Below are 25,484 nucleotides of genomic sequence, written 5' to 3'. Positions count from 1 at the left end.
GTGAACAAAGACAGGGGTCCAGCTCCCCAAGAAGGTTGATCATCCTGGAACTTGACTCAGTTCCTTTTCTCAACACCATGTCGATGATGTCACGAGCCTTCCCTGTAGCTCAGTTGGTAGAGCATGGTGTTTGCAACACCAGGGTTGTGGGTTCGATTCCCACGGGGGGCCAGCACAGAAAAAAATGTATGAAATGTATGCATTCACTACTGTAAGTCGCTCTGGATAAGAGCGTCTGCTAAATGACTAAAATAAAATGAAAAAAAATGACGTGCCTTCTCTGCCCTCTCAGCTATCCCCTATAGTGAGTCCATTTCCTCACTTCCTTCAGACAGAGTGAGTTGTAATCCCATAAAGAATCTAAGGAAGGTCTTTGGTCAAGATGTCAACATGGTGGTGTGTATCTTTGACTAGCCTGACTACCAGCCTCCCCATCTGTATAGGACAAGACATCATTCCAGTTCATTCCCTTAATTGTGTTTTCAAAATCATGTTGTGGAAATTCTTTCACACAGAGACACTCGAAGTCAATCTGAAATGAATCATTGTTTATTGTCAGTGAGCTGGAGAGGTTCCAACCAATCAGGAGCTCTCCCTGGTCAGACCCAACTCAATGCACCATAGTACACATGTCAATCAGGATCTCTCCCTGGTCAGACCCAACTCAATGCACCATAGAACACATGTCAATCAGGATCTCTCCCTGGTCAGACCCAGCAGTTGTCTTATATACGGCTATACACAGACAAGTTATATTTGCATGATTTAGCATAATTAATGAATCATTACCGTTTTGTTCCATTCATGTGACCGACCAATACTGGTTCATAACATTTGACAGACCCATACTGGTTCATAACATTTAACAGACCAACACCTCACCAGTCTTCTTCTCTCTAAGCTGAGACCTTGAAACTGAGATATCTCGTTCTCAAAACAACGTCTGGGCTTACTGCCAAATTACAGCTACTGATAGTGAGGATTTGTACAGTCAGCCACTTGATGAACACACAAATTAGTTTATAGAACAGCACATGAATAAAACACAGACATTTGTTAAAAGAATAGCACAAACATAAACATTTCCCTTACAATCATTTAAGTGTCTTTGTCCACAGACCAGGAGACAGGCCTCAGCATCTTCAGATTAGGTGAAGAAGTGTCTTTGTCCACAGACTAGGAGACAGGCCTCAGCATCTTCAGATTAGGTGAAGAAGTGTCTTTGTCCACAGACTAGGAGACAGGCCTCAGCATCTTCAGATTAGGTGAAGAAGTGTCTTTGTCCACAGACTAGGAGACAAGCCTCAGCATCTTCAGATTAGGTGAAGAAGTGTCTTTGTCCACAGACTAGGAGTCAGGCCTCAGCATCTTCAGATTAGGTGAAGAAGTGCCTTTGTCCACAGACTAGGAGACAGGCCTCAGCATCTTCAGATTAGGTGCTATAAGACAGAGGATGGAGGAGAAGGGAAGAGAGAGGTCAGAAAGTATGCAGAAGAATGAGGAGTGAGATACACCTGAGATAATTATGTGATGATGGTCCTATGATACACCTGAGATAATGATGTGATGATGGTCCTATGATACACCTGAGATAATGATGTGATGATGGTCCTATGATACACCTGAGATAATGATGTGATGATGGTCCTATGATACACCTGAGATAATGATGTGATGATGTTCCTATGATACCCCTGAGATAATGATGTGATGATGGTCCTATGATAGAACTATAATAAGATACATTTATTACAGGCAGCAACACAAAAACATGCTTCCATTCTGAAAAATACTTTCTCTTTGATCTGGGTAGCTATGTTTTTATTTGACCTATATTTAATCATTCCACATATTCAAGGGAGGGAGAAAAGAAAACGGTCTTACCTAGATTCACTCAAGTACTTAAGAAGATGGTGTTCATGTTCAATGAGAGCTTTGAGACAAGCTCCCGTCACTTCTGGTCCTTTAGGGAGGACTGCATTCAGTAGTTCTCTCATTCGGTCCTGTTCAGTTGTTTCAGCTTTTATTCTGGAGTACTCTTCATCACCAATCATGCCCTTTGACCGCAGAACATCTGCTATTGGCATTGGGTTTTTGACTCCCTGAATGAGTATAGCCCTGTGATTCTGAAGAAACTCCTCAGCAGGAATCCCAATGAGTATTAATGCTGAAGGGGGGATCAATTAAATGAATATGTCTTTAGGGTGAACAGCAGCTGTTTCTACATCATGCAGTCTCTCCAGTTATCATTCCCCTGATAGTCATTTATTGAATAGAGCTGACTCCAGGGTTGTGGTCAATTCCAATTGAAGTCAGTCAATAAAAAATAAATAAAATTACTATTCTGTTTATTGAGAAGTCATTGAAAGTAGATGCCCTTTTCCAGTTATTGAATTGGAATTTCAGTTTACTTCCTGAAATGACTGATTTATTTGGAATTGACACCTACCCTGGCTGACACGATTGTCTATTCTACATAACATACAGAGCCTTGCAAAAGTGTTCATACCCCTTGGATTTCTCTATTGTGTTACATAGTGGGATTAAAATGGATTTAGTTGTAATGTTTTGTCATCAATCTACTGAAAATAGTCTGTAATGTCAAAGTGGACATGTTCCCCATACATACAATATCTGGAAGTATTACATTTCAAGCACAGATTCAACTATATACAAAGACCAGGGATGTTTTTGAAAGCCTCGTGAAGAAGGGCAGTGATTGGTAGATGGGTAACAATAACAAAATCAGACATTTAATAATTATGCTGTGGATTACATATTAAACATTTACATTACATTACATTTAAGTCATTTAGCAGACGCTCTTATCCAGAGCAACTTACAAAATGGTGCATTCACCTTATGATATCCAGTGGAACAACCACTTTACAATAGTGCATCTAAATATTTTAAGGGGGGGGTTAGAAGGATTACTTTATCCTATCCTAGGTATTCCTTAAAGAGGTGGGGTTTCAGGTGTCTCCGGAAGGTGGTGATTGACTCCGCTGTCCTGGCGTCGTGAGGGAGCTTGTTCCACCATTGGGGTGCCAGAGCAGCGAACAGTTTTGACTGGGCTGAGCGGGAACTGTGCTTCCTCAGAGGTAGGGGGGCCAGCAGGCCAGTGGTGGATGAACGCAGTGCCCTTGTTTGGGTGTAGGGCCTGATCAGAGCCTGAAGGTATGGAGGTGCCGTTCCCTTCACAGCTCCGTAGGCAATCACCATGGTCTTGTAGCGGATGCTACAAGACCATGGTGATTGGAAGCCAGTGGAGAGAGCGGAGGAGCAGGGTGACGTGAGAGAACTTGGGAAGGTTGAACACCAGACGGGCTGCGGCGTTCTGGATGAGTTGTAGGGGTTTAATGGCACAGGCAGGGAGCCCAGCCAACAGCGAGTTGCAGTAATCCAGACGGGAGATGACAAGTGCCTGGATTAGGACCTGCGCCGCTTCCTGTGTGAGGCAGGGTCGTACTCTGCGAATGTTGTAGAGCATGAACCTACAGGATCGGGTCACCGCCTTGATGTTAGTGGAGAACGACAGGGTGTTGTCCAGGATCACGCCAAGGTTCTTAGCACTCTGGGAGGAGGACACAAGGGAGTTGTCAACCGTGATGGCGAGATCATGGAACGGGTAGTCCTTCCCCGGGAGGAAGAGCAGCTCCGTCTTGCCGAGGTTCAGCTTGAGCTGGTGATCCGTCATCCACACTGATATGTCTGACAGACATGCAGAGATGCGATTCGCCGCCTGGTTATCAGAAGGGGGAAAGGAGAAGATTAATTGTGTGTCGTCTGCATAGCAATGATAGGAGAGACCATGTGAGGATATGACAGAGCCAAGTGACTTGGTGTATAGCGAGAATAGGAGAGGGCCTAGAACAGAGCCCTGGGGGACACCAGTGGTGAGAGCGCATGGTGCGGAGACAGATTCTCGCCATGCCACCTGGTAGGAGCGACCTGTCAGGTAGGACGCAATCCAAGCGTGGGCCGCGCCGGAGATGCCCAACTCGGAGAGGGTGGAGAGGAGGATCTGATGGTTCACAGTATCAAAGGCAGCAGATAGGTCTAGAAGTATGAGAGCAGAGGAGAGAGAGTTAGCTTTAGCAGTGCGGAGAGCCTCCGTGACACAGAGAAGAGCAGTCTCAGTTGAATGCCCAGTCTTGAAACCTGACTGATTAGGATCAAGAAGGTAATTCTGAGAGAGATAGCAGGAGAGCTGGCCAAGGACGGCACGTTCAAGAGTTTTGGAGAGAAAAGAAAGAAGGGATACTGGTCTGTAGTTGTTGACATCGGAGGGATCGAGTGTAGGTTTTTTCAGAAGGGGTGCAACTCTCGCTCTCTTGAAGACGGAAGGGACGTAGCCAGCGGTCAAGGATGAGTTGATGAGCGAGGTGAGGAAGGGGAGAAGGTCTCCGGAATTGGTCTGGAGAAGAGAGGAGGGGATAGGGTCAAGTGGGCAGGTTGTTGGGCGGCCGGCCGTCACAAGACGCGAGATTTCATCTGGAGAGAGAGGGGAGAAAGAGGTCAAAGCACAGGGTAGGGCAGTGTGAGCAGGACCAGCGGTGTCGTTTGACTTAGCAAACGAGGATCGGATATCGTCAACCTTCTTTTCAAAATGGTTGACGAAGTCATCCGCAGAGAGGGAGGAGGGGGGGAGGGGGAGGAGGATTCAGGAGGGAGGAGAAGGTAGCAAAGAGCTTCCTAGGGTTAGAGGCAGATGCTTGGAATTTAGAGTGGTAGAAAGTGGCTTTAGCAGCAGAGACAGAAGAGGAGAATGTAGAGAGGAGTGAGTGAAAGGATGCCAGGTCCGCAGGGAGGCGAGTTTTCCTCCATTTCCGCTCGGCTGCCCGGAGCCCTGTTCTGTGAGCTCGTAGTGAGTCGTCGAGCCACGGAGCAGGAGGGGAGGACCGAGCCGGCCTGGAGGATAGGGGACAGAGAAAATCAAAGGATGCAGAAAGGGAGGAGAGGAGGGTTGAGGAGGCAGAATCAGGAGATAGGTTGGTTAAGGTTTGAGCAGAGGGAAGAGATGATAGGATGGAAGAGGAGAGAGTAGCGGGAGAGAGAGAGCGAAGGTTGGGACGGCGCAATACCATCCGAGTAGGGGCAGAGTGAGAAGTGTTGGATAAGAGCAAGAGGGAAAAGGATACAAGGTAGTGGTCGGAGATTTGGAGGGGAGTTGCAATGAGATTAGTGGAAGAACAGCATCTAGTAAAGATGAGGTCAAGCGTATTGCCTGCCTTGTGAGTAGGGGGGGAAGGTGAGAGGGTGAGGTCAAAAGAGGAGAGGAGTGGAAAGAAGGAGGCAGAGAGTCACCCAGAACTGTGAGAGGTGAGCCATCCTCAGGAAAGGAACTTATCAAGGCCACCAATAAACCACCCAGACACATCAAAGATAGTCGTCCTTCTGAACTGAGTTGCAGGACAGGAAGGAAACTGCTCAGGGACGTCACCATCAGGACACTGGTGAATTTAAAACAGTTCCAGAGTTAAATGTCTGTGATGGGAGAAAACTGAGGATGGATCAACAACATTGTAGTGACTCCATAATAACGACTTAAATGACAGAGTGAAAAGAAGAATACAAATATACAGAATAAAAATATTCCAAAACATGCATCTTATATGCAACAAGGTACTAAAGTAATACTGTAAAAAACATCTACAAAGGAAGACACTTTTTGGCCTAAATGCAAAGCCTCATGTTTGGGGCAAATCCAACACATCACTGAGTAACTGCCTCCTTATTTTCAAGCATGGTGGTGGCTGCATCATAGTATGGGTATGTTTGTCATCAGCAAATACTGGGTAGTTTTTCAGGATAAAAATAAATGGAATGGAGCTAAGAATAGGCAAAATCCTAGAGAAAACCTGCTTCAGTCTGCTTTCCACCAGACACTGGGAGAGGAATTCACCTTTCAACAGAACAATAACCTACATAACAAGGCCAAATCTACACTTGAGCTGCTTACCAAGAAGACATTGAATGTTCCTGAGTGGCCACGTTACAGTTCTGACTTAAATCTGCTTGTAAATCTATGGAAAGATTTAAATGGCTGTCTAGCCATGATCTCCAACATCTTGACAGAGCTTGAAGAATTATGAAAATAATAATGGGCTAATATTGTACAATCCAGGTGTGGAAAGCTCTTAGAGACTTACCCAAGAAGACTTCCAGCTGTAATCGCTGCCAAAGGTGTTTCTAAGTATTGACTCGGGGGCTGAATACTTATGGAACGACTATTTTAGGTATTTCATTTCTATCAATCTAAATATATATATTCTTTGACATTTGAGTATTTTGTGTAGATTGTCGTCAAGAAATGACAATGAAATCCCTTTTAATCCCACTGTTAAACAAAATGTGACGCAGATAAGGCTCTGTATTTATGTCTGAATGTTTTATATCATTACACCCCACTGAACATGACTCATGAAGACCTTCATCACCCCACTGAACATGACTCATGAAGACCTTCATCACCCCACTGAACATGACTCATGAAGACATTCATCACCCCACTGAACATGACTCATGAAGACCTTCATCACCCCACTGAACATGACTCATGAAGACCTTCATCACCCCACTGAACATGACTCATGAAGACCTTCATCACCCCACTAAACATGACTCATGAAGACCTTCATCACCCCACTGAACATGACTCATGAAGACCTTCATCACCCCACTGAACACGACTCATGAAGACCTTCATCACCCCACTGAACACGACTCATGAAGACCTTCATCACCCCACTAAACATGACTCATGAAGACCTTCATCACCCCACTGAACATGACTCATGAAGACCTTCATCACCCCACTAAACATGACTCATGAAGACCTTCATCACCCCACTGAACATGACTCATGAAGACCTTCATCACCCCACTGAACATGACTCATGAAGACCTTCATCACCCCACTGAACATGACTCATGAAGACCTTCATCACCCCACTGAACATGACTCATGAAGACCTTCATCACCCCACTAAACATGACTCATGAAGACCTTCATCACCCCACTGAACACGACTCATGAAGACCTTCATCACCCCACTGAACATGACTCATGAAGACCTTCATCACCCCACTGAACATGACTCATGAAGACCTTCATCACCCCACTGAACATGACTCATGAAGACCTTCATCACCCCACTGAACATGACTCATGAAGACCTTCATCACCCCACTGAACATGACTCATGAAGACCTTCATCACCCCACTAAACATGACTCATGAAGACCTTCATCACCCCACTGAACATGACTCATGAAGACCTTCATCACCCCACTGAACATGACTCATGAAGACCTTCATCACCCCACTGAACATGACTCATGAAGACCTTCATCACCCCACTGAACATGACTCATGAAGACCTTCATCACCCCACTGAACATGACTCATGAAGACCTTCATCACCCCACTGAACATGACTCATGAAGACCTTCATCACCCCACTGAACACGACTCATGAAGACCTTCATCACCACACTGAACATGACTCATGAAGACCTTCATCACCCCACTGAACATGACTCATGAAGACCTTCATCAGTGTCCTTCATCACAACTTGAAGAGATGTTAGCTCTGTAACCTGTTTTATAAACCTCATCCACAAAAACAAACTTACTTGTTGGATGAGAGTCTTTGCTGTATAGATCTGAAAGACAAACAATAGAAAATATCAAACATTTGAATAGCATCTGTTAGAAAAGGACATTGATGATTGACATACTGTTCATGTACAGTATTTCTTACCTTTTGATACCACTGATTTCCATACTGTCCTCTCATCTTCCCCGATTAATTCCATCTCAATGTCAACCCCTGTGTTTCCCATAATCATCTGACAACAGCTTGGTGTGGTGTCTGCAGGTAACAGCTGAATCTTCTGTAGGAGGCCATATGGTGCAACGATTGAGACAACAGACAAGAGATAGAAAGAAATAGTGAAATAGAATGACATTCCAGTTATTCATATACAATATGACAGATTCATGTCCTCAGCCTGCTAAAACTGCACCTCTGGATTGATGGAAGTGGAATGGGGATTCTTGAATGCAAACAAACTGTTCAGCTTTAAGGGCCCGTTTGGACTTGACAGGACGAATTCTGAAAATCCTTTGGACACCTGATTTTTCTCCTGTTCCCGAACAGCCTACAAAATGAGCAATGTAGTAGTCAGTCAGAACAATGTAGTCTCATAATTCACACAACATACAGCTCACTGAGAAACCAATGTTAGTCATAGTTTTTATTGTATTAATGAATGTTACCACAGAAATAGATTTCTCACAGAGCTGCATGTTGTCTTTGTAATCTAGAGATTTTCAACAAACTATCAGCTTTCCTTCAGTAAGTTTCAACATACTGTTGTCACTTCAATGAAAGTGCCTCACCTCTTTCTGACTGGAGTTTCTGAGGAGCAGGTACAGCCTTGAAATGACTGTTGACCTTTTTACTGCCATATAGAGGACCACGTCACAGTGGACATCTATGTTCAAAGACAGTAATCTCAGTATAACAGAGATAAGTGAGAACTTGGGATGGAGAATCTTAGCATGGAATCTGGTGACCTCATGCACTTCCTCTAAAGACACTCCATGTTCCTCTACATGAAGAATCTTCATCTCATTCCTCAGGGAAGGGTTGGTCCCTGAACAACACAATAAAAAGGAGACAGAAAGACAAATATTGTATTATTAATCCAACTAAAACACAAAGAATATGCAGTACCAGATCACAGTAAACTCAAACTCACAGAATAGTTCATTCATTCATTCAGGAAGTGAAAGTCAGTTACATGGAAATGTCTTTCTGAATACTATTTCTATATGGTTTTACCTAAACAGACAAAGTGTGGCAGATGAACTTCCTCCAGTTCACCTAACTCCATAGTGATGTCCAGCAATGGACCACCTTGTGTGTACTGCATGTCTTTCAGAAGTTGACTGTAGGGTTCCCAGTTCCTGAAGTGATACTTCAGAATGACATCTCTCTCACACAGCCAGCGGAGCCCAGACACTGTGCACTCATAACTCCCTTTGGGTGTCCTGTGTCTGAGGGCAACAACAAGATATGGTAGAGAGGGTCAATGGTCAAATGGAGATGTTAGATTAGAAGACTTTTACCAAAGGTAATGGGGAAATACACTAGCAGGTGGAATGAAATGTTAAAAGTAGTTATTTTACCTGAACATTGTCACTCCCTGGACAGTGGAAGTCAAGGGTTCAATCTGAATCCAGTGTGTGGAGTCCTGAACAAGGACAAGCATGTCAGTAATACATATGGGGCCTGTTTCCTGGACACAGATTGAGTCTAGTGCTGGACTAAAAAGCATGCTCAATGGAAGTTTCAATAGAAAGTTCTTTAAGGTCCAGGACTAGACTTAATCTGTGTCTGGGAAACTGGCCCATTAACCAAAGTAACTAATCAAATGTATTTATTCAATGTTACATGGAATGCTGGTGATTTATCAATTAAACTGTCTAATGACAAAATATGACAACAGGTAAAATCCTGCATGACTACAAGCAGAACACAGGACTGTCTATATCCCAGTATGAATGGTTGGTCAGTACACACCTGGCTTTGAGACTGTGTTTATATTACTAAAGCAGAACACAGGACTGTCTATATCCCAGTATGAATGGTTGGTCAGTACACACCTGGCTTTGAGACTGTGTTTATATTACTAAAGCAGAACACAGGACTGTCTATATCCCAGTATGAATGGTTGGTCACTACACACCTGGCTTTGAGACTGTGTTTATATTACTAAAGCAGAACACAGGACTGTCTATATCCCAGTATGAATGGTTGGTCAGTACACACCTGGCTTTGAGACTGTGTTTATATTACTAAAGCAGAACACAGGACTGTCTATATCCCAGTATGAATGGTTGGTCAGTACACACCTGGCTTTGAGACTGTGCCTGACTCCTGCAGGTATGTAAAAGTAAGAATTTACATTATGACTTACCTCAACATGGTCACAAGTCTTACAGCTCTGAGGAATCCCTGAAGTCAAAAGTATTATTTAAAAATGACCATCTCATGTAATAATGAATGAATAATTATTAAATAGACTTAATAAAAATGAATATAAGTGATCAACAGTCTCAGAATGTACACTCATTAGCCTACCATAATCTGACATTAGTGTTATATTAATTAATGTTTGTGGAAGCAGGAAACAACATCGTTCTGGTCCATGTTTTGTAGATGTTGGGGGCCTGATTTCTGGTAGATCCTAGGATGAGAGCTTAAAGGTAGAGTCAGCTAAATTATTTTGTACGAGCAGCACCACAGATATTGTGATGAGCAAGATGCCTGACTTCTCTCTCACACAGTCACACACAGTATCTGCCCATGTGGAAGGGTTCTCTTCACTCTCTTACAGAGTGGTAGCCACCGGACCAAAACAGCAGAGAAGTTTAGCCTTGCGCTACAACACTCTTAGTTGTTGTAGAAATTGACCCACTATGCTGTTTACTTTGTGCATCTACGTCATATCGCTGACTCTACCTTTAAGTTTGTTTTGACCAAATAGATCATGATTGTGTTCCTTGCCTGGGACTCAACTATAATGAATGCTTTAAAACTATTTGGATTTAAAAACAATTATTAGTTAACACTCACATTTCTCACCATGGTCTCTGGTGTCCTCAGGTCCAGGCTTGATCCAACACTCTCCACCATGGTGTCTGAACAGAACACATTAAAACACACCACTACTACTACTAATCTAACTGTCTGTAGGTCCAACAGAACACATTAAAACACACCACTAATCTAACTGTCTGTAGATCCAACAGAACACATTAAAACACACCACTACTAATGTAATTATAGAAATGATGAAACAAATGATGAAACATTGCTATGACTCACCTCTGAATGTGTTGGTCATCTATCTGACACAGGGTCACTGAGGTGGAGGAGTAAACCCCAAACCCAGGATAGAGGGGTTCAGTGAATGTGGTGTGTTCTGTGTAACGGTGTGTCAGTGTACCAGAGGAGGACACACTATAGAAGGACAAAGTACCAGCTGGCCAGTCCAGATAAACACCAACTCTTTCAGAATCATGAATAGAGAAGATTTTTCTCAAAACAGGATAAGAGATGGATCTCCTGACTCCAGCATGGCTAAACGTATAGCTGCTACCAGTGCAACGACAATCATAGCAGTATAAACACCAGGACTTCCTATTGTGTCCAATCCTACTGTCAACCCCCCCTCCCTTCCTCTTCATTCCTTTGTACACCACACCAATGTCAGCATTGGCATCGCTGTCACTATACATCTTCACCTCCCAGTAATAACGAGATCCAGATAAGCCTTCTCTGCAGAGAACTTGGGGACTACAGTCAAATCTGTCTGGATGGTCTTCATAATGCTGCTTCTCTTCCACCCGTGTCACCTTCCTGTTCCCCTCAGACAGTATCAGGTTTGGGTGTGCTGTATTTGGGTCCAGGGTGAGATGACAGGCATCTGTAGACAAAAGAAGAGTTTAATCAAACCACTTCTTCATATAAAATGCTGTTTTGTAGGAACAGAACAAGTATTGATTAGTTACTATGTTGCTATACTTCTGAATATGCAGTTAATTAGGATTGAAGAGACTTACATTTCCTCAGCCCTGATTTCAGCCTGCACTCTCCACCATGATCCACACTGTAGGAGAAACAGGTTAATGACTGACAAAGACCTAATAAAGCAGTCAACATTTAAACCATATTGTTGTGTTCTGGTGCACTATCCAAGTTCATTACTAGAGACATACAGGTATTCTATCCTACCTACTGCATACAGAACGGAGTACAATTCATTACTAGAGACATACAGGTATTCTATCCTACCTACTGCATACAGAATGGATTACAATTCATTACTAGAGACATACAGGTATTCTATCCTACCTACTGCATACAGAACGGAGTACAATTCATTACTAGAGACATGCAGGTATTCTATCCTACCTACTGCATACAGAACAGAGTACAATTCATTACTAGAGACATACAGGTATTCTATCCTACCTACTGCATACAGAACGGAGTACAATTCTAACAGGATATCAGAGATGCAGAAGAAGAGTGTTCATGTGGTGATGATGTATGCTGTGTTGGAGTGCTCAGCCTGCTGAGTAAACTTCCCCTTAATTCTACCATCATGTCCTCATGTTACTGAACCTACTACACTACATATGACACAACCGCTGCTCACACTATTATGACATCTATTCTGACTTACTTCAGCTTCATCAGTTTATATGTGGGATCCACCAGAGCAGCTGAAAGCAGTCCACCTGCAGGGTCTCCTGGGTGATTGTAGCTCAGGTCCAGCTCTTTCAGGTGGGAGGGGTTTGACCTCAGAGCTGAAGACAGAGCAGCACAGCCCTCCTCTGTGACCAGACAGCCAGACAGCCTACAGAGAGACACACAACAGCTGTCTAGGTTGGTGTACTGGTGTCAATCATCTTGTAGGACACCAATACATTTGTCCATGACACAACATTGTGAAGAAACATACGATTTTCAGAGTATTTGTTTTACTAAGCTCAGTACCGACCTGACTGAAACAGCTGTACTTACCCCAGTGTGTGTAGTCTACAGTCTGGATCCTCCAGTCCAGCAGACAGCAGTGTAACTCAGCTCAGTACAGACCTGACTGAAACAGCTGTACTTACCCCAGTGTGTGTAGTTTACAGTCTGGATCCTCCAGTCCAGCAGACAGCAGTGTAACTCCTGAGTCCTGCAGGTCATTGTCTCTCAGCTCCAGTTGTTTCAGTTGTGAGTTGGGTGAACTCAGGACTGAGGCCAGATGTGAACAGCAACCCTCTGTCAGACCACACTGACCTAGACTAGAGGGTAGAAGAGCACATGATTAACACATGTTCAAAACATCCACATAATAACTCATACTGAAGATATTTAACTCACACTAGTGTCTGTATGTTGCAGAGTGGACTGGTTAGTCCAACACAGAGCAGCTCCACTCCTCTGTCTTCCAGGTCATTGTTGCTGAGGTCCAGTTCTCTCAGGGGGGAGTTTGGTGTCTGCAGAGCTGAGGCCAGAGTCTCACAGGATTTATATGTGAGTTCACAACCATCCAGTCTGAAGAGAGGAGACATGTTGATATACTGTTAAATATGCAAAGCTTTAAGAATAATGAGATGCATTAAGACAATAACATAAGGACATGATTAGACTATGTTAAAAACATACTAACTCACTCAAGATATTTAACCTTAGTTTCATATATTTATCACATCGTATGTATGTTTCTGCATATTTACCAAGATGTTCAAATAATGTTAAAAACATAATAACTACAAATATATAAACACTATAAAGACAATGAAAACTGAAGATATTTAACTCACACTAGTGTCTGTATGTTGCAGAGTGGACTGGTTAGTCCAACACAGAGCAGCTCCACTCCTCTGTCTTCCAGGTCATTGTAGCTGAGGTCCAGTTCTCTCAGGTGGGAGTTTGGTGTCTGCAGAGCTGAGGCCAGAGTCTCACAGGATTTAGATGTGACTTCGCAGCGATCCAGTCTGGAGAGAGGAGATAATCTGTTAGATATACAAATCCTTCATTATAATGATACTGTAAACATCAACTCAATAACAGAACTTACAGTGCTCTCTTGCAGGTTTTCACTACCGGCAGCAACCTCTGATAACCTTCCTTTGTTGTGTTGTATGTCTTCAGGTCAAACTCCTCCAGCACCTCCTCTGACATCAGTAACAGGTAGGCCAGGGCTGAACATTGGTCAGGTTTTAGCTCTGTTTCTGAAAGAGTTCCTGATCGCAGGGAGGTCTGCATGTCTTCAACTAGAGAGTTGGCACCAAGTTCATTCAGACAGTGGAACAAGTTGATGATCCTTTCTGGTGAGGATTCCTCCTCGATCTTGTCTGAAAGGTACCTGACTGTTCTCTCAACTGTTTCCTCATTGCTCTGTGTTGTACTTCCTCTCTGTGTCAGAAGGCCTCGTAACAGATTCTGATTGGACTCCAGTGAGAGACCCAGAAGGAAGCGGAGGAACAGGTCCAGGTGTCCATTCTGACTCGTCAAGGCCTGCTCCACCGCGCTCTCGTGTAAGTCAGACAACTGGATTGACTCCTCTTCATCATTGTAGTCATCATCATCCTCATCTTCGTCATTGTTCTCCTCCTCCTCGTCCTGCTTATCATCAATCTCCTCCTCCTCATCATCATCACTAGTGACTGCTTTGGGGGGGAAAACATTTTCCTTCTTGTCCAGACATGATTCTAAAGCATGCACTGCTGCTAGAAACTCCTGAATGCTCAGATGCACAAAGCTGTAGACCTTCTCTTGGTCCAGCCCAGATTCTTCTTTAAAGATCTCTGTACACAATGCTGAGTACACTGATGCCTCTGTGACATCAAGGCCACACTCTCTCAGGTCCTCCTCATAGAAGATCAGGTTGCCCTTCTGCAGCTGTTGGAAAGCCAGCTTGGCCAGTTTCAGGATCATCTCTTTGTCTGACTGAGACAGTTCCTTTGGGTTTGTCTCTGTGGCTTTGTTGTACTTCTTGTTCTTCACAATGGTTTGGATGAGTATGAAGTGTGAGTACATCTGGGTCAGAGTTTTGGGGACTTCATCCTTCTCTGCCTCTTTCAGTATCATCTCAAGGACAGTGGCTGATATCCAACAGAAGACTGGCATGTGGCACATGATGTGGAGGCTCCTTGATGTCTTCATGTGTTTGATGATTTCATTGGCCAGATTCTGATCTGTGATTTTCTTCCTGAAATACTCCTCCTTCTGTGGATCATTGAACCCTCGTACCTCTGTCACCTGGTCAACACACTCAGGAGGGATCTGATTGGCTGCTGCAGGCCTTGAGGTTATCCAGACGAGAGCAGAGGGAAGCAGATTCCCCTCGATGAGGTTTGTCAGCAGCACGTCCACTGAGGTTGGCTGTGTGACATCACAGCACTTCTCATTGTTTTTGAAGTCTAGAGGAAGTCGACACTCATCCAGACCATCAAAAATGAAAACAGTTTTGGTTTCACCATCTTCAATGCTGTCAATCTCGTTCAGCTCTGAGAAGTAGTGGGAAAGAAGTTGCATCAGACTGTATTGGTCCTTTTTCAGGTTCAGATCACGGAAAGGAAGAGGAAACATGAAATGAACGTCCTGGTTTGCTTTTCCCTCTGCCCAGTCAAGGATGACCTTCTGCACAGAGACTGTTTTTCCAATGCCAGCGATTCCTTTTGTCAGCACAGTTCTGATAGGTTTGTCTTGTCCAGGTAAAGGCTTGAAGATGTCGTTGCATTTGATTGGTGTCTCTTGTGTGGTTTGTTTCTTGGATGCCATCTCTATCTGTCTAACCTCATGTTCATTACTGAGCCCTCCACTTCCACCCTCTGTGATGTAGAGCTCTGTGTAGATGTCCTTTAACAGAATTTGGTTTCCATGGTGTCCAATTCCTTCAGATATGTGTTGATACTTGTGTTTCAGTTTAGCCTTAATGTCTTGTTGGACTGTCAGCAGAGTTTGACCTGTAGGAAAACATTGAGAGTTGGGACTCATAAGTTTGTGTGTGTGTTTTATAAGGGCCTTTGTACCGTTCTTTGTAATATTGTATGAAATACAGTCTTACTTCTTCTGTCCAGAAGGTTGTGTGTGATCTTTAATGGATCCTCACTGTCCAAACTCTCCACTTCCTTATTGTCATCTGGTAATGATTCCTGGCTGAAAGCAGGTGGCTGATCACTCGTCATTGATAGCAGGCTGGTTGTAGGGGACTCTGCTCTGGGCTTCTGAACACTGAACAAAACAGGGAGACAGATCACCTCATCAATATCTCATCAATACCTCATCTACTTCCTTTTAACAACTGTATTATGGAACATCTAGAAGTCCTGATGTTTCTTTATAAAGATACAGTCTGCAATTGGTAAATCCATTTCTGGCATTTTAAGTGAATGATATAGACCTACATTTTATGTAATTTGGGAACACTTTTCATTAGTTTGATATTTTTAAGAGAACTGTATATTTTACATGTCATCTCTTACCTCTTAGAACTGGTGTCTTGAGTCATTTTGGAGGCAGTGGTCTCCTCCTCTCTCTCCCCAGAGAGACTCGTTTTAGAGGCAGTGGTCTCCTCCTCTCTCTCCCCAGAGAGACTCGTTTTAGAGGCAGTGGTCCCCTCCTCTCTCTCCCCAGAGAGACTCGTTTTAGAGGTAGTGGTCTCCTCCTCTCTCTCCTCAGAGAGACTCATTTTAGATGTAAGTCACAGCTCACTCAGCTACAATAAGAAATAACAGAACAGTCAATATTTCTGAACATTGTTGAAGAACCATTAACAACACATTTCCTCTCTGAGGTCAAAGAGTTAAATCAGACTTCATATTGTATTCAAACATACACAGTCCAATATGTTATTCATTTGATTTGACTTGGATCCCCATTTGCTGACATTTGTCAAAATCTGTTATCCCCAACTCAACCACTAGATGGAGCTGTAGGCCTACAGCTCTACTCCATCTAACCACAACCGTAGAAACATAAACAAACCATCTATGGAGACAAATCATCAGTATCATAACACCGGAATGCAACATCCATCCACTTATATCAGTACATCTGTAACAGTCTAAACATTACAAACCTTCTATTAGATCAAATAAGCCTCACGTAACTCCACACTCTCATAGAACTTGTTCTCAACTGGCCTACCTGGTTAAATAAAGGTGAAATAAAATAAAAGACAGATTTTGGGCAGAGTAAATCCTCTCACTTCGCCTCTTCCTCTCTGTCTCTATCTTCTCAATATAATAGACAATCTTTGCTTGCATGCAGGAACATTGGTACATTGTGGGAGGCAACCTGTCTGTCTAGGGAGACTAGTGATGAACAAGTTAGGCCTATTTGAAACATCACCATCTCCTGGCAGCATTTACCAGACAACGTATAGAAGGGAAAAATAACAGAACATAATTTATGATAGTTTTTATTTTTTGTTTTGGAATCAATTACTATAGTTTTAGTTTTTCAAATGAGTTTCTTAATCATTTTAGTTTCAGATTTGGTAACATAATTACTAGTTTTAATCATTTAATAATGAATAAATACAAATGTATATCAGTCCCCTTTATCCTGCACATGTTGCCATGTTGCCATGGGGACATGTTGCCATGGGGCGTAGAAATCTTCTAACTAATTTCCTGCAATTCAAAGAAAACATTTTCAGTTATACAGCTAATTCTACTCATGTTGCCACAGAGTGGAGGCAAATGTTAGCAGTTTTTAATGTGACAACTGATGATCAATGGTCCCCACCCCGGTTGGTAATTCAACCATGCTGACTACAAGTTTAGCCGCTAGACTAATTTACCAATGTAAAAACATGTAGCTAACATGGGCTAATAGACTGACTGCTGATGCACAACCACATTTACACACTGCACCATGTGTTTTCTATTATTCTAACGGTCAACAGTAAGTTGAGACCCAGACTGAGTTCCAAAACAATGTTTTATTACTGGTCCCGGGCCGCCAGTTGTCCATCCCTGGTTTAGTGAATAGACCCATGCACTGCTTGAGTTCACTTGAGGTGCGATCACTTTATCTCGCCCGGCGCACCGGGTTTATATTCTGAGAAAAGTGCGTGCTGATGATTCAACCCGGGGTTCACAATGCGCGTAGATCAGCCGGTGACGTTATATCGAGCGCACCTGCAGTTCACCAAACGGACAACCGCCTTCCTGATCTGTCACCAGAAAGCTTTAAACTTAACATGTGATTTAGCCTCGCATTTAAATAGTTTATATGCACATTGTTGAACGTCACATTTACTTGACGAGACGGACTATTTTATTTAATAACAGCTATACATAATTCCGATGCACGTCTTCTTTCAGGAAGTGAAAGTGAGTCAGTTTCCACAGATAATAATCACCTTAATGTGCTGTCAATCACCTATAACAATAATACCATACCTCATAGCCCTGTAGCCTATAACAATAATACCATACCTCATAGCCCTGTAGCCTATAACAATAATACCATACCTCATAGCCCTGTAGCCTATAACAATAATACCATACCTCATAGCCCTGTAGCCTATAACAATAATACCATACCTCATAGCCCTGTAGCCTATAACAATAATACCATACCTCATAGCCCTGTAGCCTATAACAATAATACCATACCTCATAGCCCTGTAGCCTATAACAATAATACCATACCTCATAGCCCTGTAGCCTATAACAATAATACCATACCTCATAGCCCTGTAGCCTATAACAATAATACCATACCTCATAGCCCTGTAGCCTATAACAATAATACCATACCTCATAGCCCTGTAGCCTATAACAATAATACCATACCTCATAGCCCTGTAGCCTATAACAATAATACCATACCTCATAGCCCTGTAGCCTATAACAATAATACCATACCTCATAGCCCTGTAGCCTATAACAATAATACCATACCTCATAGCCCTGTAGCCTATAACAATAATACCATTCCTCATAGCCCTGTAGCCTATAACAATAATACCATACCTCATAGCCCTGTAGCCTATAACAATAATACCATACCTCATAGCCCTGTAGCCTATAACAATAATACCATACCTCATAGCCCTGTAGCCTATAACAATAATACCATACCTCATAGCCCTGTAGCCTATAACAATAATACCATACCTCATAGCCCTGTAGCCTATAACAATAATACCATACCTCATAGCCCTGTAGCCTATAACAATAATACCATACCTCATAGCCCTGTAGCCTATAACAATAATACCATACCTCATAGCCCTGTAGCCTATAACAATAATACCATACCTCATAGCCCTGTAGCCTATAACAATAATACCATACCTCATAGCCCTGTAGCCTATAACAATAATACCATACCTCATAGCCCTGTAGCCTATAACAATAATACCATACCTCATAGCCCTGTAGCCTATAACAATAATACCATACCTCATAGCCCTGTAGCCTATAACAATAATACCATACCTCATAGCCCTGTAGCCTATAACAATAATACCATACCTCATAGCCCTGTAGCCTATAACAATAATACCATACCTCATAGCCCTGTAGCCTATAACAATAATACCATACCTCATAGCCCTGTAGCCTATAACAATAATACCATACCTCATAGCCCTGTAGCCTATATCACATCACCATCCTTATGCCCTGTAGCCTATAACAATAATACAACCTCATAGCTGTAGCCTATAACAATAATACCATATTCAAAGTCTCCTAAATCAATAAATACCTTCCTCATGCCCTGTACCCATAAATCATTATACCTATAACCTAACTTCTCAAAAATCCTTTTCTACATGACATTGTAAAAGAACGCTAGAAACCTCTGAAACATGTTTCCCACTTCCCCTTATTTCTCTTTTTAAAACAACGATTACCTGCAGATAAGTGACACAATAATTCTCTAAAGAGGGTGAATCCTGACTGCAGAAACAATAAATAGTGGGGAGAGCGCGTTATTCTGGTCAAGGCTTTGTAGTGCGTAAAAAACAACTGGTGATCTAATCATTTAAATACTAGTTATCCACAAAAAGAAAAACAACTTCTTTTTGGCACAAAACTTTTGTATTTTCCTAATGTTATGAATTTTAGTGACGATGCCAATTCTTGTTCCTGAATGTATTTCGTTATTTGGTCCTCAGAACTTGAACTCGAGATTTACCATTTGGAGAACGCAGCGTTTCCCGCAACCATATGATTGGTCGGGTAAGATTACGCGTCATCACACTCCCCTCATCTGATTGGTCGGGTAGGCGGACCTTCTGACTTTGTGGCTGTGGTAACTAGTGAGCTAAGCAGATCACCACCTTTCTGAGTTTCTCAACCTAATGTCGCATTCACATCCAACAGGGAACTCGGAAAAAACCAAATCCGACTGAGAAACATCGATTTGAACTGCCCTCTTTCTCGAGCGTTGACATCGTATTTTTCCGAGTTCCCTGTTGTTGTGAACGCGGCATAAACGTTTCACAATATTCCTTCATTTAGTTTCAATACCCATTGCTGCACGTCACTTTTACTTGGCCGAATTGACGAGAAGGATTTTTTTTTAAAGAAACTAGTTGACGTGATACACGTTTTTCTCAGGGAAGTGAAAGAGCGCAAAGACAATAATCACGATCATGTGGAGTCAATCGCCCATACGCTACCTCATAACCCTGTAGACTATAATATAACCCTGTAGACTATAATATAACCCCATACCCTACCTCACAGCCCTGTAGACTATAATATAACCCCATACCCTACCTCATAGCCCTGTAGACTATAATATAACCCCATACCCTACCTCATAACCCTGTAGACTATAATATAACCCCATACCCTACCTCATAGCCCTGTAGACTATAATATAACCCCATACCCTACCTCATAACCCTGTAGACTATAATGTAACCCCATACCCTACCTCATAGCCCTGTAGACTATAATATAACCCCATACCCTACCTCATAGCCCTGTAGACTATAATATAACCCCATACCCTACCTCATAGCCCTGTAGCCTATAATATAACATTGATACATATTGACTAGGCTGATCAATATGAATCAGCATCAATGTAAGGAAGCCTAAAATGATCATTATTGAAAGTTGAAATCAGTATTGTAATAACTTAACAATTCTGCGGATGTCTTACTGCCTAAATCACCTCTCTCTGCGATGGCCTAACTTCTCCAAAACACTTTTCTACATAAAATGGTAAAAGAACGCTACAAACCTCAGAAACATTTTTCTTCGACCGACAGTGTCCATTTCTGCCTCTTCTTCCTTATAAATGTACTTCCTTGTTTCAACACAGTGGGCGGGTTCAACAGGTATAGGTTTATGTGAAGACACACAAACACAAAACACACACGCAGACAGACACACACACACACTCTCCTTCCCGCTAACTTTAGACCATGTGTATGCACAGTTTCTAGTGGTTGAAGTATTGCATTTCAAGAAGACAAGTAGATTAGTATTTAGTGTAAATGTGGGATATGATGGACACGCTTATTCATAACAATAACAAGGTCAATAACAAGATGTAATCATTTGCCGTTAGTGAGAAGAGAGAACATCCATTTAGTTTATCTTTGCGTTTTAAAATAATTAGAAATAGCCATCTATTTCCCAGGCTTTTATTTATTTCGTTTCCATGATCGTTGCATAATAAATTCCTCACCTTTTCCGTGATGTTTTCATTCTCACGAGGTAGCATATAGGCCTACAACGAGGTTACCATTCCTCCCATCTCTCGTTTAATTGGACCCACTTCACAGCAGTAAATAGATAAGCTATTTCAAGTATTTTGCTCTATGGAAAATACCAGGGCCACATTTGTAAACGTTGTCTACACACAAAATATGCCACAAAACATGCATGTGCCAGTTTTCACGCAAATGTTGTCATTTATAAAAAGTGAACTTGACATGAGAATTTGCTAATCCTCCCGCTAACTTTAGACCAGGCGTCCTTCCAGTTTCTAGTGGTTGAAGTCTTGCATTGTAAGAAGACAAAAGTAGACTAGTAGTAGCCTGGTGCAGATGGGGAATATATGACGAGACTCTTATTCAGAACTAAAGAACAGGTAGACCTGGCTTAATGTAATAACAGGATGCAATCATTGGCTGTTAGTAAGGCGAGCAAAAAACGATGTTTCTTTACATTCTATAATAATTAGAAGTAGGCATACATTTCCTGTTATTGCAGAATAAAGCCTATACTCACCAAATATCATATAGGCCCAGGGGTGCCATATGGGGGAAAAACATAGGACAATTCTAAGGGCCTGTAACTGACAGGGGGCGCTAAACAAATATTAGAACGTTTGGTTAAAAAAATGCAATATTAAAATATTAACCTATCATCATTAATTTAAAAAATGTTTTTACAATGTTCTAATAAAACTAACGGTTTATTTTTATTTTCTTGTTTTTGGCAAAAGTAAACATCCAGAGAGCCTCTGTCTGGTTATTGATGTTCTTCTACATACTGTATATCTATCTACCTCATTTATAACCAATATAACTGATATGGTTATTGATATTGTTCTTCTACATACTGTATATCAATCTACCTCATCTATCACCAGCATAACTGATATGGTTATTGATAATGTTCTTTTACATACTGTATATATATCTACCTCATTTATAACCAGTATAACTGATATGGTTATTGATAATGTTCTTCTAAAATACTGTATATCTATCTACCTCATTTATAACCAGTATAACTGATATGGTTATTGATATTGTTCTTCTACATACTGTATATCTATCTACCTCATTTATAACCAATATAACTGATATGGTTATTGATATTGTTCTTCTACATACTGTATATCAATCTACCTCATCTATCACCAGTGTAACTGATATGGTTATTGATAATGTTCTTCTACATACTGTATATCTATCTACCTCATTTATAACCAGTATCACTGATATGGTTATTGATAATGTTCTTCTACATACTGTATATCAATCTACCTCATCTATCACCAGTATCACTGATATGGTTATTGATAATGTTCTTCTACATACTGTATATCTATCTACCTCATTTATAACCAGTATAACTGATATGGTTATTGATAATGTTCTTCTACATATTGTATATCAATCTACCTCATTTATCACCAGTATAACTGATATGGTTATTGATATTGTTCTTCTACATACTGTATATCAATCTACCTCATCTATCACCAGTATAACTGATATGGTTATTGATAATGTTCTTCTACATACTGTATATCTATCTACCTCAATTATAACCAGTATAACTGATATGGTTATTGATAATGTTCTTCTACATACTGTATATCAATCTACCTCATCTATCACCAGTATCACTGATATGGTTATTGATAATGTTCTTCTACATACTGTATATCTATCTACCTCATTTATAACCAGTATAACTGATATGGTTATTGATAATGTTCTTCTACATACTGTATATCTATCTACCTCATTTATAACCAGTATAACTGATATGGTTATTGATATTGTTCTTCTACATACTGTATATCTATCTACCTCATTTATAACCAATATAACTGATATGGTTATTGATATTGTTCTTCTACATAATGTATATCAATCTACCTCATTTATAACCAGTATAACTGATATGGTTATTGATAATGTTCTTCTACATACTGTATATCAGTCTACCTCATTTATAACCAGTATAACTGATATGGTTATTGATAATGTTCTTCTACATACTGTATATCTATCTACCTCATGTATCACCAGTATCACTGATATGGTTATTGATAATGTTCTTCTACATACTGTATATCAATCTACCTCATCTATCACCAGTATCACTGATATGGTTATTGATAATGTTCTTCTACATACTGTATATCTATCTACCTCATTTATAACCAGTATAACTGATATGGTTATTGATAATGTTCTTCTACATACTGTATATCAATCTACCTCATCTATCACCAGTATAACTGATATGGTTATTGATAATGTTCTTCTACATACTGTATATCAATCTACCTCATTTATAACCAATATAACTGATATGGTTATTGATAATGTTCTTCTACATACTGTATATCTATGTAACTCATTTATAACCAGTATAACTGATATGGTTATTGATAATGTTCTTCTACATACTGTATATCAATCTACCTCATTTATAACCAGTATAACTGATATGGTTATTGATAATGTTCTTCTACATACTGTATATCAATCTACCTCATTTATAACCAGTATAACTGATATGGTTATTGATAATGTTCTTCTACATACTGTATATCAATCTACCTCATTTATAACCAGTATAACTGATATGGTTATTGATAATGTTCTTCTACATACTGTATATCTATGTAACTCATTTATAACCAGTATAACTGATATGGTTATTGATAATGTTCTTCTACATACTGTATATCTATCTACCTCATCTATCACCAGTATCACTGATACGGTTATTGATAATGTTCTTCTACATACTGTATATCAATCTACCTCATTTATAACCAGTATAACTGATATGGTTATTGATAATGTTCTTCTACATACTGTATATCTATCTACCTCATTTATAACCAGTATCACTGATATGGTTATTGATAATGTTCTTCTACATACTGTATATCTATCTACCTCATCTGTCACCAGTATCACTGATATGGTTATTGATAATGTTCTTCTACATACTGTATATCAATCTACCTCATCTATCACCAGTATCTCTGATATGGTTATTGATAATGTTCTTCTACATACTGTATATCTATCTACCTCATTTATAACCAGTATCACTGATATGGTTATTGATAATGTTCTTCTACATACTGTATATCAATCTACCTCATCTATCACCAGTATCACTGATATGGTTATTGATATTGTTCTTCTACATACTGTATATCTATCTACCTCATTTATAACCAGTATAACTGATATGGTTATTGATAATGTTCTTCTACATATTGTATATCAATCTACCTCATTTATCACCAGTATAACTGATATGGTTATTGATAATGTTCTTCTACATATTGTATATCTATCTACCTCATTTATAACCAGTATCACTGATATGGTTATTGATAATGTTCTTCTACATACTGTATATCAATCTACCTCATCTATCACCAGTATAACTGATATGGTTATTGATAATGTTCTTCTACATACTGTATATCAATCTACCTCATTTATAACCAATATAACTGATATGGTTATTGATAATGTTCTTCTACATACTGTATATCTATGTAACTCATTTATAACCAGTATAACTGATATGGTTATTGCTAATGTTCTTCTACATACTGTATATCAATCTACCTCATTTATAACCAGTATAACTGATATGGTTATTGATAATGTTCTTCTACATACTGTATATCTATGTAACTCATTTATAACCAGTATAACTGATATGGTTATTGATAATGTTCTTCTACATACTGTATATCTATCTACCTCATCTATCACCAGTATCACTGATACGGTTATTGATAATGTTCCTCTACATACTGTATATCAATCTACCTCATTTATAACCAGTATAACTGATATGGTTATTGATAATGTTCTTCTACATACTGTATATCTATCTACCTCATTTATAACCAGTATCACTGATATGGTTATTGATAATGTTCTTCTACATACTGTATATCTATCTACCTCATCTGTCACCAGTATCACTGATATGGTTATTGATAATGTTCTTCTACATACTGTATATCAATCTACCTCATCTATCACCAGTATCTCTGATATGGTTATTGATAATGTTCTTCTACATACTGTATATCTATCTACCTCATTTATAACCAGTATCACTGATATGGTTATTGATAATGTTCTTCTACATACTGTATATCAATCTACCTCATCTATCACCAGTATCACTGATATGGTTA

General features: G+C 40.5%; 1 protein-coding gene across 3 annotated transcripts in view; it reads right to left on the bottom strand.

The window, feature by feature from the left end:
* Positions 1-533: 533 nt before the first annotated feature.
* Positions 534-25,484, bottom strand: part of LOC106592313 (NACHT, LRR and PYD domains-containing protein 12) — a 38,882-nt gene continuing 13,931 nt past the window's right edge. Inside the window, exons 1-20 of one of the 3 annotated variants that reach the window (XM_045713005.1) lie at positions 20,796-20,857; positions 16,064-16,296; positions 15,646-15,812; positions 13,654-15,544; positions 13,397-13,570; positions 12,954-13,127; positions 12,701-12,874; positions 12,265-12,438; positions 11,639-11,685; positions 10,902-11,502; positions 10,650-10,714; positions 9,991-10,028; positions 9,200-9,264; positions 8,853-9,067; positions 8,408-8,664; positions 8,032-8,166; positions 7,767-7,899; positions 7,639-7,668; positions 1,885-2,167; positions 534-1,439 (exon numbers count right to left, since the gene is read on the bottom strand). In XM_045713005.1, the coding sequence (XP_045568961.1) occupies positions 1,433-1,439; positions 1,885-2,167; positions 7,639-7,668; positions 7,767-7,899; positions 8,032-8,166; positions 8,408-8,664; positions 8,853-9,067; positions 9,200-9,264; positions 9,991-10,028; positions 10,650-10,714; positions 10,902-11,502; positions 11,639-11,685; positions 12,265-12,438; positions 12,701-12,874; positions 12,954-13,127; positions 13,397-13,570; positions 13,654-15,544; positions 15,646-15,812; positions 16,064-16,269 (4,836 nt within the window). In that variant the 5' untranslated portion in view covers positions 16,270-16,296; positions 20,796-20,857 and the 3' untranslated portion in view covers positions 534-1,432. Of the gene's footprint in view, positions 1,440-1,884; positions 2,168-7,638; positions 7,669-7,766; positions 7,900-8,031; positions 8,167-8,407; positions 8,665-8,852; positions 9,068-9,199; positions 9,265-9,990; positions 10,029-10,649; positions 10,715-10,901; positions 11,503-11,638; positions 11,686-12,264; positions 12,439-12,700; positions 12,875-12,953; positions 13,128-13,396; positions 13,571-13,653; positions 15,545-15,645; positions 15,813-16,063; positions 16,297-20,795; positions 20,858-25,484 lie in introns of those variants that run through there. The other 2 variants (XM_045713007.1, XM_045713006.1) reach the window with 2 other exon arrangements.

The sequence above is a fragment of the Salmo salar genome, unplaced genomic scaffold (assembly GCF_905237065.1).
Source record: "Salmo salar unplaced genomic scaffold, Ssal_v3.1, whole genome shotgun sequence".
Taxonomy (NCBI): domain Eukaryota; kingdom Metazoa; phylum Chordata; class Actinopteri; order Salmoniformes; family Salmonidae; genus Salmo; species Salmo salar.
This window is presented reverse-complemented; position numbering and strand designations above follow the sequence as displayed.